General features: G+C 40.7%; 1 protein-coding gene across 1 annotated transcript in view; it reads right to left on the bottom strand.

Annotated features, from left to right (window-relative positions):
• Positions 1–16,091, bottom strand: part of SPRED1 (sprouty related EVH1 domain containing 1) — a gene marked incomplete at both ends in the record, with an annotated part of 91,987 nt that extends 75,896 nt beyond the window's left edge. The window contains one exon of the mRNA XM_084240818.1: positions 16,060–16,091. Within this exon, the coding sequence (XP_084096944.1) occupies positions 16,060–16,091 (32 nt within the window). The remainder of the gene's footprint in view (positions 1–16,059) is intronic.
• Between the last annotated feature and the right edge of the window lie 285 nt (positions 16,092–16,376).

Below are 16,376 nucleotides of genomic sequence, written 5' to 3'. Positions count from 1 at the left end.
GCAGGGAGCAGAGCAGGTAGAAGGACCGAAGTACACTGCTGAGGGGAGCAGCGGGCAGCAGGAGAGGTCTGCGCACCATGTGGGACCCTCCTCCGGTGGCTGGGGAGCAGCCGGGGATCGAACCGGCGCCGCAGAGGCCGCAGGCAGCTTCGCAACCCAGTGCTCAACCACTGCGCCACCGGGGAGGCCCAATTTAGTAGGTTTTTAATCAAAGTTATTTGAGGACTCTGGAACCACAACCATGTTCTTCACCATTTTAGTCTTTCAGAAATCTAGGCTGTTTGAACCACTTATATGACTTAGAATGACACATCTAATTAGTTACAAATTACTCATTTCAAAGTTCTTGCTCGTGAAAGATGATTTTTTAAAGAAAAGATTTGTCATACACATCCTATTAGTAATAAAGCATTCATCTGCAAAACTTTATTTACAATACATAAAGCCTCATGTTATAAATTGATAAAAATTCATTTGTTTCTTAGGTTTAAATTAGGACACTGCAACCTTTCTTACACCATCAATCTGCCATACAAACTTCAAAGGGAATCACAGATAGTTAAAACTAGCCACTTTGTCAAATTGCAGAACTACTGAACTATATATAAAAACTTAAATAATATATAAAGATGCATCTTCAAAGTGAAGTAATTTTAACTTTCAACAGCTTTTCTTATTCTTCTGGAAAAAATGTACTTTCCTCTAGCAGGAAATCAGTATTTCCAAATCCTTCATTACCAAAGAACCAATCATTTGTATCTATTAGATTCAGAACTTCTTGAGGGCAAAGATCCAGATTTTAATCTTCTACATTTCCAAAGCTTACCATCTACATTCCCAAAGACCTGGAACACAGTAAACCTCAAAAATGCTAGTTCTCATCCATCTTTTCTCTGGCATGTAGTAATTCTGGATGAATGTTGTAGCTATTTCATTTGATATCAGCAATCACTGTGCCAAACCTAAGAGCAAGGTAAAACCCAGGAGATAGAACAAATTTGACTAATAAGAAATGCTGCAACAAAAATGTTCATAGCATATTCCAAAACACATGTGTGAATGACCCTTTTGGACCACTGCACTGAAACATCTAACTAGCACTAAAATAAGCAGCATACATATAATGAGTGTGAATTAAAACAATTTTTCTTGCTGACACAGGGCTGAACAATCTTTTTACAAGACTAGACACTTTAACACCAGAGATTTAGATATTCCCCTACAGTGGCATGACATATGGGTAATTAAATATTTATTACTGGGCCTAGGACTTTGTCATTCAACAATTACCAGGAAAATAAATTCTCAGCTATCACTTAATTTTTTTAAAGATTTATTTATGCATGTAAGAACTGGGGTACAGGCCAGAGGTGTGGGGGTTGAGAGGATTCACCAGAGACAGAGTGGGGAACAGAACAGGCAGATCTACTGAAATACACTGCCAAGGGGAGCAGCACGCAAGTCAGGAAAGGTATGCTGCGCCATGTGGGTAGCTCCCTGGCCAGGATTGAACTCGTGCTGCAGATAGCTTCATAGATTGCGTCTTAACCCTTTGGACCACCAGGGAGGCCCCAAGATTTTATCTTTAAAAACTCAATTCCTAGGGCCTCCCCGGTGGCGCAGCAGTTGAGCACTGGGTTGCGAAGCTGCCCACAGCCTCTGCAATGCCGGTTCCATCCCTGGCTGCTCCCCAGTGCCGGAGGAGGGTCCCACATGGAGCGCGCAGACCTCTCCTACCACCCGCTGCTCCCCTCAGCAGTGTGCTTCAGTCCTTCTGCCTGCTCTGCTCCCCGCTCTGGCTCTGGTGAATTCTCTCACCCTCCCGCGCTTCTGACTGTACCCAGTGCTTGTATAAATAAATAAATAAACAAACAAACAAACAAATAAAATAAATAAATAAATCTTTAAAAAAATAAAATAAAAACTCAATTCCTAAAAGATGAAAAAAGACATGGAGCATACTGCTAGATGATGAGCATACAGAGATGATAAAGTACTACCTCAAAGCTACCTAGAAATGTTTAAAATTTTCATTCAATTCAAGAGATATAGGTACAAAAAGCTTATGTGGCAATCAGTATACAATCCAAGTCTATCCCAATTATTGTATCTAATATAGCAAAAATAGTCTACTGAAAAAATATTACTTCAAATAGAATTATTCAATGAAACAAAGTATTCTAATTTTTTTCGTATTTTAATACTAGAAAAGACAAGTATGTCTATTCTGGAATGAACTGTATAGCGATTAAGTCAAATTCCAAAATCTGAGAGGCATAGTGCTAGAAATCATCTGAGCCATGTTACTCTAGCAATGAATGAGGAACTAAGGTTTTGTAAGTTGCTCTTTAAGGAAGACTACACAATAGACAATGCTTAAGACACAATTAACATAAGGATAGACCTATCAACAGTCACCATTCACAAACATACAAAAGTCAAGAGACTGATGGGAGTGGATGAAAAGGGAAAGAGAATATGAATGCATAAAATGTGAATTACCTAAAAAAACAGTAAAATATATCACTTAAGGGTCTCCCTCGCAAGGGGTTAAGGAGGAACCTCTTAAGCTGTCTTAAGGAAGCTGTCTGCAGCCTCTGCAGCACGAGTTCCATGCCCAGCCAGCCAGGGAGCTACCCACATGGCGCTGTAGACCTCTCCTGTCTAGCCTGCTGCTCCCCTCAGCAGTGTATTTCACTCAGTCTGACTGTTCTGTTACCCACTCAGTCTCTGATGAACCCTCTCACCCCCCACACCACTGGCCTGTACCTCAGCTCTTGTATGCATAAATAAATAAATCTGACATACACACCACTTAAGAGACTGGAATCTATAGTAAGACCTAACCAAGTTTGAAACTCAAATTTATCATTTACAGCTTAGCTTCATCATGCCTCAATATCCTCATTGAGTACATAGCAAGCAATCAAAATCTTTTCTATAGCAAAAACCATTACCTATTATATAAAATGCAAATCAACACAGTAAGGTACACTTTTACATCCATTTTCTTACATGGCTAGTAGGTGTGCAAACAAACTATTCTGGAACACAATTTGGCATTTTTCACAAACTTAAAAATTTACAACCCATCTTACAATCCAATTATTTTACTTTTTAACTGTAGACTCATGTATTGGAAGCATAATACAAAAATGTTCATAGCAGTAATGTCAAAGATAGCAGATAACTGGAAACAACTCAAATATCCTTAGAATATGTAAACTGGAAACATAATATATGGAAGTGTAAGTGAATTTTAAAACTATACCCAAAAATGGATACAACTTAGTAATGTATTACTGAGTTAAAAAAAAAAGATTAAGTTCTATGAGTTGACAAAGTAACATATTAGAAAGACATTAGTGATCATTAAAGTCCTGACTCCTGGTGTACTGAGTGAGAATTTGTCAATAAAATTAAATTAAATTAGTAGTCTACTGAGGTCAATAGATAAATCAGGGATGACTGTATAAACCAAGATAATGATTAGTCTAATTCTGTGCAAGTTTAAGAAAGCACTGAGGGTTAAAAATAATCTGCTTTTCTATGTGATAATTCATGCTTAATATACAGCAAAATACTGAATATTTTTTAGCCACTATCCAAAATGGCACAACCCATCAGAATTTTGTACCAAGTGAAACTCATTTAAAAATTAGAATCTCATCTTACTGGTAACCAACCTCTTTCCTATTCCCCAAAGCAGAAATCACTCCTCAAAAAGGAGACACAGCCTCAGCAAACTAGTGGCACAACACGACTCCTGTTTTCCTACCGATTCAACTATCCTTCTTCTAGTCAGGTATATCACAAATTTGTTTTAATATTCACTATTTTCATTAGATTTTTGCTTTTTTTATATACCATGCATATGATCTGAAAAATGTTACTACAAGGAAAGGTTTTAATCACTACAGCCAGTTAAAACAAAATGATCACAAGCCATAAGGAGATGGTTACCATAAAATCTAATACAATAAAAACCAAACAGCAGGCGGGAGGGGAGGGATTGGGGTCAGAATGGGGGGGGGTTGCAATTGTATGGGGAATATAAAAATAAAATTTATTAAAAAAAAAAAAAAACAGCACTGACTTCTCTAGCCATGACTGAGGTTGACAACTCTTCCCTTATTTAAAAATTAAAAAATACACCAAAAAAACCACACTTTAAAATTCAAAAGAGGGCCTCCCTGGTGGCGCAAGAGGTTAGGCACTGCGCTATGACGCAATCCTCAGCCTCTGCAGCGCAAGTTTGATCCCCAGCAACCCACATGGCGCAGCGCAGCAGACCTCTCCTGTCTCTCCCACTGCTCCCCTCAGCAGTGTATTTCAGTCAGTCTGCCTGTTCTGTTCTCCACTCTGTCTCGGGTAAATCCTCTCACCCTCCCGCACATCTGTACCCCGGTTGTTGTATAAAAATAAAAATAAATCTTTAAAAAAAATAAATTACATAAAATTTTAAAATTAGTTCATTACTTGCTGAAGTCACATTCATCGTACTCAACAGCCAAAGAGTCAGATGGTAGCTACCATACTGGATAGCACAAATAGAAAATTTTTATTATCATAGAAAGTTCTACTAGACTAAATGCTTTAGATTCGCAAAGAATTCTGATAAGGCCCAAGTGGAAGCAAATGAAAATAACAAAAATTTGGGCCTCCCCGGTGGCGCAGAGGTTGAGCACTGGGTTGCGAGGCTGCCCACAGCCTCTGTGTCGGTTCCATCCCCAGCTGCCGGGAGAGGGTCCCACATGGCACGCAGACCTCTCCAGCCGACCGCTGCTCCCCTCAGCAGTGTACCTCAGTCCTTCTGCCTGCTCTGCTCCCCGCTCTGGCTCTGGTGAATTCTCTCTCCCTCCCACACTTCTGACTGTACCCAGTGCTTGTATAAATAAATCAATCTTAAAAAAAAAAAAAGAAAGAAAATAATGAAAATTTTATCAGGGGAAAAAAAGTACCTTTCAGTAAAGTAATAAAAACTTTCAGAGAGAAATGAGAGTCAGAGATAAAAGCTAGTAGTAAAAAATGTATGTATTTTCTGCAACTCCTTTATAGTTTAATAATCTCAAAGACTGGATAGAGATGTATTAAAGCAGGTGGAAATTACTCTCCCCCAAATTAAGACAGTGTTTTTGTGATTGTGGAATGGACTGTAAAAATTTTAAATAAAATGAGGTTAAAAGATCAACATCGTATCTGAACACACAACGGCAAAAAGACTTCCTGTGTATAAAATATGTTTAACATTTGAGTGTCTAAAAACTGTACTAACCTTACCTTCATTAATAAAGCAGTAAGCATGCTCAAATAAGGAACACAACATCAATAAAATGGACTGTTTAAAGATGTACCATGAATTCTTGTACCATGAATTCTCATGACCATTCCCTGATCATTCATAAGATGTTAGAATCTCCGTAAGGGCCCTACCTCTCAGCATCCTTGTGAATGTTTTGTTCCATGATTCAAAGGACATTTCCCAGTGCATCTGATATAGCAGGGAACTCTTCATGAATGATTCTAACTACGTGGATATTTTCAAGTAACTCCCAAATGCATCGGTTATCTAATCCTTAACTAAGGTCACACTCCTTATGCAGCACTCAGTTAGCTCTCAAGAGGCCAAGACATTTCAATTTCGAAGCTTCAGTTCATTTGCCTCAGCTTCTTTTCCTCTCTCCCTAAGGTTTTATTAAACCTTTTCTGTCTGCCCTCTTTTGTGTAGGCGCTTTTCAATTGCAATCCTCTAGAATTACCTCCTTTCCCCACAGAAGTTAATCTAGAGTCTATATAAATGAATGTATTTACACAAAATTGTAACTTTGGAATGGGAAAAAATTGTCTTCATTAGCATTGATGCTCAGACACAAAAGGATTTGTTCGAAGTCACATATGTAAGTGGTAAAGCTGATAGTAAAATCTGACAGTTTCCTTTTCTATACAGTTTTGCAGATTTCCTGTCAATAACATAATAGTAATTTTTATGATATAACCACTGACTATATATTGTACAATCTACCTGAAATTTCCCAGAAAAAAAAAAAAATGAAGACCACTTCTCTTGTTGCCCTGTATAATATTTTTAATATAGACAAGTGCACAAAAGAAAATTTTCTCTATGGGTAATTTCCCCTCATGCCCAAGTTTTCCACAATGTGATTATTTTTGTAGTTAAAAAATTAATATTAATATCTGCTAGATCTCTAGGTACCTACTTTTATTTGAAAATGGCACCCAATATAATTACAGCACAATCGTGCCCATGTCTTAGGACCAGTACCCCGGATATACTGAAAAAACTACTTCTCACCAGAGTACACGTCCTCTTAGCAAAGTACCACAGGCACTAGGAACATATAATGTCATTAAGAATATAAATACACTTACATTTGGTGGTTGAAAAGATTTTTTTCCTAATATAAACAATTAAAAACATTTCACACTGGAAATCTAACTATATTACCGATTAGAATACATGAATCTTTAAGATTGTTTACATTTTGAAATAAGCATGCTTTTTAAAGGCTGCTTTGGGATGTATTCCCTTATCACTGCAGGGCACTTCAGTATAGAAATCTGAGAAGCAATGATGTAACATTTATCTATTATCTAGCTATGGCAATTCAAATCTGAATTCTACTGCAATACCTCACGTGAACCTTGAAATGCACTCTCCTGAGTGTCCTATACCTTTTAGTATCTTATACCTTTCCTATTTTCACAAAATAAGCTGAACATAAATGTAAATACTCAGTACCCAGTTAGGAGGTACATCCTTAAAAAAATAACATCCCATATACTGTACTGCAGTTTAGAGCGGAGAATTTTAATTACGAGGGTCTTGACCAGCATTAAATTTTTATATAGAACAGCACAGAATAGAAAGGAATTCAAGCCAGTCTGTATCATCATAGTATGGGTAAGTTGTTTCATGAAGTCTGTGTGTGCAAAGGCATATGCACATACGCAAGCACGCGGCGTGAAAAGGTAAAATACAGTATATATTACTATCACAATCAAAAAGATTTTAAAAACATTGTTTCAGGGCATAAGTTTTGTTAGAAGGCTTACCTGCCATTCTAACTTTGCCAAGTTATTTAACTGTGTTAAGTTCCAATTTCCTTGTAAATGGGGATAGTAATTTGAAATGGTTACTATGAAGGCTAAATTCATAAAATTATTTTAAGACAGTACTGTTACTCACTCACATATTAGCTAGCATTTAAGTATGTACTGGTCGCTATATAAAAACTCAAGGAATATACAAGTCACAGGAGAATGAATTTCATTTATAAATAACCCACAACAGAAAAATATGAATTTTTGAAAGCATACAAATCAAGAATAAAAAATTATATTTTAGGGGCCTCCCCGGTGGTGCAGCGGTTGAGCACTGGGTTGTGAAGCTGCCCGCAGCCTCTGCAGTGCCAGTTCGATCCCCGGCTGCTCCCCGGCCACCGGAGGAGGGTCCCACATGGCGCACAGACCTCTCCTGCCGCCCGCTGCTCCCCTCAGCAGTGTACTTCGGTCCTCTGCCTGCTTGCTCCCTGCTCTGGCGAATTCTCTCACCCTCCCGCACTTCTGACTGTACCCAGTGCTTGTATAAATAAAAATAAATAAATGGATAAATCTTTAAAAAAAAATAATAAAATACTGAGGTCATACTACACTCTTCCTACTCCTTTTATCATACTATCTGAACTGTTTCAAATTCATCCCCAACAATTCTGTATGTACAACTTCCAGCTATATTTTATCTTATATCTTCCTTATGAATGAGTTCATTTTCTTCCCTCTCCAATCAACTGCCCAAATAAGATGCAATGTTCAGTTTTCTACACATTTGTTATCACTCCCTTATTTAAAATAATTATTCCCTCTCACTACATGGTAAAGATTTAAGCTGAGGCTTTTCATTATTATCCTAATGACCTAAAAGTCATGGTGAGAAATGAAGAAGAGTAGCTCAAAAAACAAATTTTCTTTGAATGCTTACTGCTTTATCTGAAAAACAGGAATTCCACTCAAAATTAATTTTTATGAATGACAAGTTCAGTAAATTTTTCTCAACTTTTCTTTTTTTTTTTTTTTTTTAAAGATTTACTTATTTTATTTATACAAGAACCAAGGTACAGGCCAGATGCGCATGAGGGTGAGAGGATGCACCAGAGACAGAGCGACGAGCAAAACAGGCAGTCTGATGAAATACACTGCTGAGGGGAGCAGCGGGCAAGACAAGAGAGGTCTGCCGTGCCATGTGGGACCCTTGCTGGCCGGCCAGGATTGAACCGACGCTGCAGAGGCTGCGGACAGCTTCACAGCATGGCGCTCAACTGCCTGAGCCACCAGGAGAGGCCCAAATTTTTCTCAACTTTTCAAGAAAAACTGATTTCTAGGTGTTCTTGTTACATCTTGTGGGCCCTCATGTTTAAGGACTAACCATCACCGCTTGTCCCAAGCTTGATAATATTATAGCACAAATACAGACTATTTACAATCTGGCCCCTCACCACTCCTCCATACATGTACCCAGAAAGCTATTGCTTTACTTTAAACTTGCTTTTTCTCCTGTTTTTGGTTTTTTCCCTCCTCCCTCTCTTCTTAAATGCCCTTCTCCTTTCCACTGCCCTTATCAAGGCTGACTCCTAAATGACATCTCTTCTATAATGCCTTCCTTTCTACACAGCTCCTACCCTGTCATCCACCCATGGTTCCATCACTTTGTCCTTGAGTCTTGAAGTTCATAAGCAGAGCACTCATCACATTCCAGTGGCATCTGTTGATAGTTCCCTTGCTGTATAATGAAAGCAGTTATCAGTTTTACTTATCTTTGGATCTCTATGACTAAGGAAAAGTCAAGTATCCTAGTAGGCACTCAAGTGTCACTTAACTGGAATTCTTGAAGACAAAGTTAATGATATCTTGAAAAACTGTAAGAAATCCATATATATAATTCAGCAAATAAAATCCTAAAACGATTTGACATATTATTTAAGATATAAATCCAGTATTGATCCCTAAAATTCCAACCTCAAAATAGCAATGTAATTCACAAAAAAACATTTAAAAGTTTGGCAAAAAAAAAAAAAAAAGGTCTGGTGACTTTGTGCCAAAGTTAATAGAACATTCTGATGTGACAAAAGGCATAATAACTTTGAAAAAGTGGCCTCAGAAAAGTCACAATTCACTAAATTTCATCTTAATTCTTGGTACTCTTACTATAGGACAGTGTAACTATGTAAGTAATTTCTAACCTTATATAGACAACATGTGTCTAGTCATATGCAACAGTATTATTAAATACTACCAGCCAGGAAAATCATATTCTATGTTCCAAGTCATAATAACCTATATCTAAACAATAATCCCTGATATACAAATAAAATTGAAAAATAAAATTAAAAAACTGACTGGAGTTAAATTTAATTCCAATTATTTTAGAATTTACTAAAGTTTATTCTTTGCCCTCCAACAGAAAGAAAACATCTTCCAAAATAATTCCACAACTTCAGATACAAAGTAACTTCCACCAATTCTACATGTATGAGTAATAGGAATGATATATTAAATGTGGGTTTCGGAAAGAAAATCGCTTAGAAGCTAGAACTCTTGAACTGAAAGAAATTGTGAAGTTAATCAAATCCAAGTCACATATTGGACCAGAAAAAAATTAAAATCTAAAATTCTAAGGAGAAAAAATATACATATGACTATTTGTGAACATCTACATTATAAATCTATAAATTATGAAGTTACTTGCACACTGTGGGCATTGACTGAATAACATTATTGCCATTTGATTTTATCATTTCTCTCCCTTCATCGTCAAACTACATTGATTTCTCATGTTGCTCCATTCTTAGAATCTCAAGACAAGCCCAGTTTGAGAATGAGGCTTTGTTTTCTTCCTTTCTTTTTTTTTTTTTTTAGTTCACTGAATTGGGTTACACTTGCTACTTCTTAAAAATTCTCAGCGATTATCTCTGAATATTTCCTCTTCTCCCTTATCTCTTCTTTTGGAACTGTTATCTTTAATGTTGGATTTGTTCATCTTATCCTTCATGTTTCTTCTTTTTTTTTCTTTAAAGATTGATTTATTTATGCATAAAAGAGTTGGGGTTGTATGCCAGAGATGCAGGGGGTGGAGGGTTACAGGGGGTGAGAGGATTCACCACAGATAGAGTGGGGAGCAAAAGAGGCAGTTTGGCTGAAATACACTGCTGGGGGGAGCAGCGGGGCAAGACAGGAGAGGTCTGCTGTGCCATGAGGGTTAGCTCCCTGGCTGGGGATCGAACTTGTGCTGCAATAGCTGCGACTGCTTCATAGTGCTGAGACGTAATCCTTTGCACCACCAGGGAGCTCCCATGTTTCTTAATCTCCCTATTTTATATACCTATCTTTGAGTTCAGTCCTTTGGGCTTCAGTCTATAGCAGACTTTAACTTTTTGTGTCATGGACCTCTTTGGCGGTCCATGAAGTCTACAGCCTCCTTCTCAGAACAATATTAGAGGCGTGAAACAAAATACAAAGAATTACAAAAAAATCAATTTTACTGAACTAATTATTAAAATATTTTTAATTTTGATACAGTAATAATACCTATGCTTCTTTACTAACATGAAAATGTAAAGGTCCAAAAAAAAAGGAAATGTCAGCTCCAATAATAGTTTATAACTATAACATTTTTAAAGTAGTGATGACTAGAATGACTAGAAGAACTATTTTAAGATATTTATAACAACTTAACAGCAATTTTACTATAAGGAGATAAACCTGATTTCTCTGGTGTTATGAGTTGAACTTTCAACTTTCAAAAAAACTATGTTGGAGTCCTAACACCCACTACCTCAGAATCATGAACTCATTTGTAAACAGAGAAAGTTCTCACAGAAGTCATCAGTTAAGACAAGGTCTTATAGGAGGAGGAGGATGGGCCCCTATTCCAATGACTAGTGTTCTTAAAAGAACCTGGCCAGGTGCAGACATGATGATGAAGGGAGAGAACAGAATTAGGCAGCTTCAAATAAAAGAATGTCAGAGATACCACCAGAAGCTACAACGAGGAAAGGATTCTCACACTAGTTTCAGAGTGAGCATGGCCCTACCAACAACTTGATTTTGAACTTCTAACCTCCAGAACTGTGAGACAATAAATTTCTGTTGTTTAAAGCCATCCAGTTTGGTTACTTTCTTACTGCAGCTCTGGGAAACTAATACAACTGTTATCACAGCTACTACCTCTAATGCTGCTATGATTTGTCCTCATTTCCTTCCATTATAAATGTAAACAAGTTTCAATTAGAGATTAGTAAAAACATTCTGAATTCTAAGAACCCTATGTCTACAGCAATTTAATACCTTTGTCTAATATCCATTACTAATGAGGTAATGTTGTAACAAAAATAATGAACTATGTTTAAAGAAAAATAATCAATAGATTTTTTTTGCCCATTTCAAACCATTCCGAGTGTCACAAAAATCTTGGGGATTTGTAATGCCTTTGGTTCTGAATTCTAAAACAAGATGCAGGTAGGACACAAAATTTTAATTATAAACAATGAACTAAATCTATTGAAAATGAAAAAGGTCATCATCTGTTTTAACTTCTTAAACCAATTAAATGTACAATCATCCCTTAGTGTTAGATCAATATGATTGGTATGAATGACCAAATGAAAAAACTTACTTTTGACATTTCTTGGCCAATGAATAAAGTATGAGGGTTTCTAATGTCAAGATACTCTTTTTAAAACTATGCAAGTTGGTGTTTAAACCCTATAACCTGGGCCTCCCTGATGGTGCAGCAGTTGAGCACTGGGTTGCAAAGCTCCCCACGGCCTCTGCGGCGCCACTTCATTCCCCGGCTGCTCCCTGGCCACCAGAGGAGGGTCCCACATGGCACGCAGACCTCTCCTGCCGCCCACTGCTCCCCTCGGCAGTGTACTTTGGTCCTTCTGCCTGCTCTGCTCCCAGCTCTGGCTCTGGTGAATTCTCTCACCCTCCCACGCTTCTGACTGTACCCAGTGCATGTATAAACAAACAAACAAACAAATAAATAAATAAAACATGCCTCTATAAAAAAAAGGAAATAAACCCTATAACCTTTTGCTTGTTTATTCAATAAGGCCATATTTAAAAAAAAAAAAAGGCACTGCAAAATACATATTTCTCCATCCAACAACACATGGCTATTAAGCCCAAAATAAGACAAAAAAGTCCTAAAAAATTATGAATGTACCAATTTTTTCCACATTTCCTAACTTGGTTACTAAAAACTAACTCATGCTCTTATTTCATCACCCAGCAGCTCTATACTAGAAGTCTTTCATTTGCTTAAATATGCCAACAATATGATAAAATTATTCAATGAATAAATATGCATGTTACAAATCTAAAAACCTGCACTGTATCTATTACTATTTCTCTAATAATACTCTGATACTAGAGTATTAGCAGAGGGCCTATGACAGTTCAAATTCCTTGATTTACAAAGGGCCAAACTGAAGCCTAGAACAGCTATCATTTGTCCAGTCTCCACATAAATCAGTGGCAGCCAGGATAGAAATGCACTCCCAATTCCAGTCCAATATCTTGTACATTATACATGCATAGAAGTTGTTCAGAGTTAAACTACCTGCGAATAAATGCATTTTGTTTGACCACTTTTTCCAATTACAATATAGTATTTAAAAAGTCCAGCTGCCCAAAAACAACATAGTGTTTTTCATCATTTAAAATCAATTTTATTTTACCATCCAATATATTTTTTAAAAATAGAAAAAAGATCTTATTTTCACCTTCAAATTTGGCAAAAAGAATTTCAAAGAGAGCTGGACAGACATTTCAAGCATAAACACTCTTATGTACTACTACATGTGTAAAAGCTTTTATCACAAAGCTGGGTAAATAGTAAAAATCCATTAAATGAATAAATTCAAATCCAAAGGAAAAGAAAGGCATGTTTAGACTTGTTTTCTGAGGCAGAAATTCAAATATTTATTACTTATTCACTTTAAAGGCAATTTTGTATATTACTTGAAATAAACCATTATTCTGCATGAAGGGGACTTTTTAAAATTTCAATTCAACAAAAATAATTAACGATTCCTTTAATGCACTTCCCATTCCTAGTAAAGTTTGAAGAAGAAAAGCAAACTTCTACCAACCTTTGCCAAGATTGGCACTGCGTAAGACAAAGCCTTATACACAACATATTCTTCACTAAATCTTAATTAAATTTATACTATCAACTTCTGAGAGGTAGCTATCTCTCAACACAATTCAAATTTCAAATAGTAAGACACGTTACTAGAGGATTTCAAAATGAGGCTTCTAAAGGTCTTACAGGATTTTACCACAACAGCTATCTCGACAAGATTAAAATTTCCCAAGATATTGGAATTTTCACTTTTTTTAAGGTTGAAATGAGATGAAAAAACATTCAAATATTAAGAACAGTCTCTACTGCAATTAAATTGTGACTTTAAAAAAAGAGAGAAAAGAAGGAAAAAAATGTAAGGCCCAAATAAAATCCATATCACAGGGCAGTTTATTTCCTTTTTCTTTTAGATTTATTTATTTATGCATATAAGAACTGGGGTACAGGCCAGAGGTTTGGGGGGTGAGAGGACTCACCAGAGACAGAATGGGGAGCAGAACAGGCAGATTGACTGAAATACACTGCTGAGGGGAGCAGAGGGCAAGACAGGAGAGGTCTGCTGCGCCATGTGGGTTTCTCCCTGGCTGGCTGGGGATCAAACTTGTACCGCAGAGGCTGCGGATTGCTTAATAGTGTGGTGCTTAACCCCTTGCGCCACCAGGGAGGCCCTCATAGGGCAGTTTAAAATTATGCTAAAGCTTTCAGTGTGTCTATCATAATGCATCTCTTTTGTTTCTTCAAAATATGTACAGTTTAAATAATAAACTGCCATTTCAAAAGATTATATATTAAAGATGTATGAATTCCTCAAATAAAAGCCACACTCCAAAGAAGTTCACTCTTTGTGTAGTTAATGCTAAGATTTCCAGATGAACACATCACTTTCTAATATAGGAGATCTTTTAAAGTAAAACCTTGTTTGTCCCCATGAAGAGTCAACACCTCATAGCAAAATATTATAGAGTATAATTCCTGTCCTACCAACAACACAAGAAAGTTCTTAAAGAAGAACATTAGTTAAATTAGATAAATTCGTGAAAACAGAATTCTGAAAGTCTGGGTGAGGTCGTTGCCCAGCAGTCCCCTACTCAGTACATTAAATGTAAACTAGCAACTCTCTCAGTAAAAACTGGAGTTTCAAATATCAACATATTGGCATTAAAACACTGGAAATATTTATTCAATATTAGTATAACTGCATGTACCATAGACTGATTATGATTAGCACGTTGCCAAAAACTTGCACTCTCATTCAGTAGCACAAGGAGAACCCATTTAGAAACAATATATTTTACACGAGGACCAGTTCACATTCCCCCTTATTTTGCATTCGTTGTAGCCACGGGGGAGATAGTCAAGCTTTAAATACGGTCGCGAATCCTTTCCCACCTCTAAAACAGAGCTGGACCTTCGGATCCAAGCTGCCTCCTGAACGCAGCCGGGCGCGGGCGGCCGGCAGCCCTTCCCGCACCCGGCGTCGAGGAGCGCGCGCTGTGAATGGCCGGCCAGGTATTTTATGAATGGAGGCGGTCACGTGACCCGGCACCTCCCGAGCCGATATTTCCCACAGACCCGTGTCAACACTGGGAACGGGGGCTGCGTGCGCGCCCGGCTCTGCCCGGAGCCTTAGCTCCGCGTCCCCCGACTTTCTGAACTTAAAAACCCACGCGAGGACGGGCGGTCAAGCGTGGGGTTTTTCCTGGGGAAACCCTCCCAAGATGTCCGAGGTGATGGATGTTTAATTATTTTTTATGAATGGAGCGTGCGCTATGCAAATGAGGGCGATTCACAAAAAGGGCGAGAACATGGCGGCCCGGCTGCCGCCGCTCCCCGCGCACCCGCGGCCGGCCTCTCCGGGACGGCCCCGGCGGCCCCCGCTCCCCGGCTCCGGCTCGGACTCAAGGTGTTGCCCGCAGAGGCGGCCGCCAGGCGCGCGCGGTCTGAACGCACAGTCCCGGCCCGACTCCCGGGCTCCCCGCAGCGGGGGCAGCGCGGCGCCGGGCGCGGGGCGAATCCCGTCTCCGCAGAAGCGGCGCGGCCGGGATCCCCCAGGCGGCCTCGGGCTCAGCGATCTTTAAAGGGCAAAAGTGCCTCGTCCAGGAGCACGGACCGTGCCAGGAAACACTAACCTCTCCGGGGCGCTCGGGGAGGCGGCGCACGCAGACCCCGCGGGCTCGGCGCAGCGACACCCCGAAGCCCGCGCGGACGCGCCGCGGGGCAGCGAGGGGAGCCGCGCCCGGCCGCCCCGCTCCCGTGGGAACAGCAGCGATCCCCGCCGAGGGGCACCCCCGAGCGCAACACCATCCCCCCACTCGAGGCGTCCTCCGTCCTATTAAATCCTAAAACATGTTTTCCTGGCCGCCTTTTTTACAGAAATCCCACAGGTCATAAGTTTAAGGTGGGGGGGGGATTTAATCGGTATTAAGAGTCACTGACTCATCGAATTCAGACCCAGGAGCAGTCCGCTGCGCGGGGGGCTCCCACACATGGGTCTCCCCGAGACACCAGCCGCTCTGGAGACGCAGCTGGCTCTTCGGGGGTGCTGCTGGCGTGCAAAAGTGCACAGGGCCGCCGAGGGGTCGCCAGCAGAGGGGTGCTGCCCGCCCCGCCTGCCCGCGTCCGCCTCAGCACATCTCAGCATATGCAACTGCCTGCCATGCACCCCAACACTCACCACCCGCACCCCAAGGAAAGCCGCTGGGAGCGGGGAGGGAGGCGGGCTCCGCATCAAATAACACAAAATGGCCCAGGGGCTCAAGGAAACCCAGCGTTACCCCAAAACCAGAGGCACCGACCCCGCCGGGGCCGCAAACCCGCGGGCCCGAGTCCCGGGGGGCGCGGGGGGCGCGGGGGGCCCGGGGCGGGGGGCAGGGCGGACCCCAACCCGAGGCGCTTACTCGTTGTCAGCAGTCGCCGCGTCCTCGCTCATCTTTCCTCACGGGGCTCGGCTCTGGAGTTGGAGGCGCGACAGCGGGCGGAGCAGCGGCGCCGGGGGGCAGGCGGCGGCGGCGGCCGGGGGGGCGCGGGGGCAGCGGCGCGGGGGCCTCACCATGGTGGCCGCCGCGCTCGGAGCGGGGCCCCCCCAGCCGGGACCTGCGCCCACCCCCCCGCGGGGGGGGCGGCGCCCACCCCCAGCGTGGCGACCCCGCTCTCCCCGCCTCAGCGCCCGCGGGGGCCGCGCGCCGGTGCGGGCGGAGGGCGCGGGTCCGGGCGG

This window comes from Talpa europaea (assembly GCF_964194135.1).
Source record: "Talpa europaea genome assembly, chromosome: 8".
NCBI lineage: Eukaryota > Metazoa > Chordata > Mammalia > Eulipotyphla > Talpidae > Talpa > Talpa europaea.
Note: the sequence above shows the minus strand (reverse complement) of the source record. Positions and strands in the feature narration are given on the sequence as shown.